The sequence below is a fragment of the Corvus kubaryi genome, unplaced genomic scaffold (assembly GCF_017639235.1).
Source record: "Corvus kubaryi isolate FWS band 111438036 unplaced genomic scaffold, C.kubaryi_AGA036_p1.0 36750, whole genome shotgun sequence".
Classification (NCBI taxonomy): Eukaryota; Metazoa; Chordata; class Aves; order Passeriformes; family Corvidae; genus Corvus; species Corvus kubaryi.
The window spans coordinates 11,415-12,167 of record NW_024580937.1 but is presented as its reverse complement, the minus strand read 5'-3'; the positions used below and the strand labels follow the sequence as shown (position 1 = coordinate 12,167).

The 753-nt window shown below is 65.5% G+C and overlaps 1 protein-coding gene across 1 annotated transcript in view; it reads left to right on the top strand.

Moving 5' to 3' along the window:
• Positions 1 to 313: 313 nt before the first annotated feature.
• LOC121660651 (V-type proton ATPase subunit B, kidney isoform-like) overlaps positions 314 to 753 on the top strand; it is a gene marked incomplete at its 3' end in the record, with an annotated part of 11,814 nt that continues 11,374 nt past the window's right edge. Inside the window, exon 1 of the mRNA XM_042020071.1 lies at positions 314 to 410. Within this exon, the coding sequence (XP_041876005.1) occupies positions 314 to 410 (97 nt within the window). The remainder of the gene's footprint in view (positions 411 to 753) is intronic.

Sequence of the window (753 nt, the reverse complement as noted above, 5' to 3'; positions counted from 1 at the left end):
GGGGCTGCCCCTGGATCCCTGGGAATGTCCAAGGCCAGGCTGGGATGGACTTGGATCCACCTGGGACAGTGGGATGTGTCCCTGGGATGGAATTCATGGGCTTTAAGGTCCTTCCCAACCCAAACCAGCCTGGAATTCTGTGATCCCATCGCAGAAATATCCGGCATCACTGGCACTGCCCGTGCTGTGCCCTGGGTGAGGGAAGGCGACACCGAGGGTCCCCTTGTGCCATGGGGGTGACCCCAGAGTGCCCTGTGGGGTGTCCAGGGATTGGGCTGTGTCCAGCAAGGAGAAACGGGACCCATCCCCAGAAATGACGTCCCTGGGGCTGTCGCACCCGGGGGACAATGCCACCATCCCCACGGGGACATCCAGGCCGCGGCAAGGCCGGGACCCCATCCCCACAGGCGGTGGGAGAGAGGCGGGAGCCCTCCAGCTGGCCCGGCCTCTCCAATCCTATTAGGATCAGGTGGGAATCCCAAACCGCGGTGTGGGAGAGGGGGCAGGGGATGAAAGGGCCCGGCGCGGTCAGCGGGGCCGGGGCGGCGTTCGCGGTTTGACACATCCTGGGATGATCAAGGCACGGCTTAGAGCCGGATCGCTTCCCCCACACCTGCACCCGCCGGGAGCCCATCCCAATGCCGGCGTTCCCGGCCCCAGGAACACAATCCCAGTGTTCCTGGCATTCCCGGGAGCTGATCCCAGCCCCGGCGTTCCCAGGAGTTGATCCCAATCCCGGCGCTCCCTGGAGCC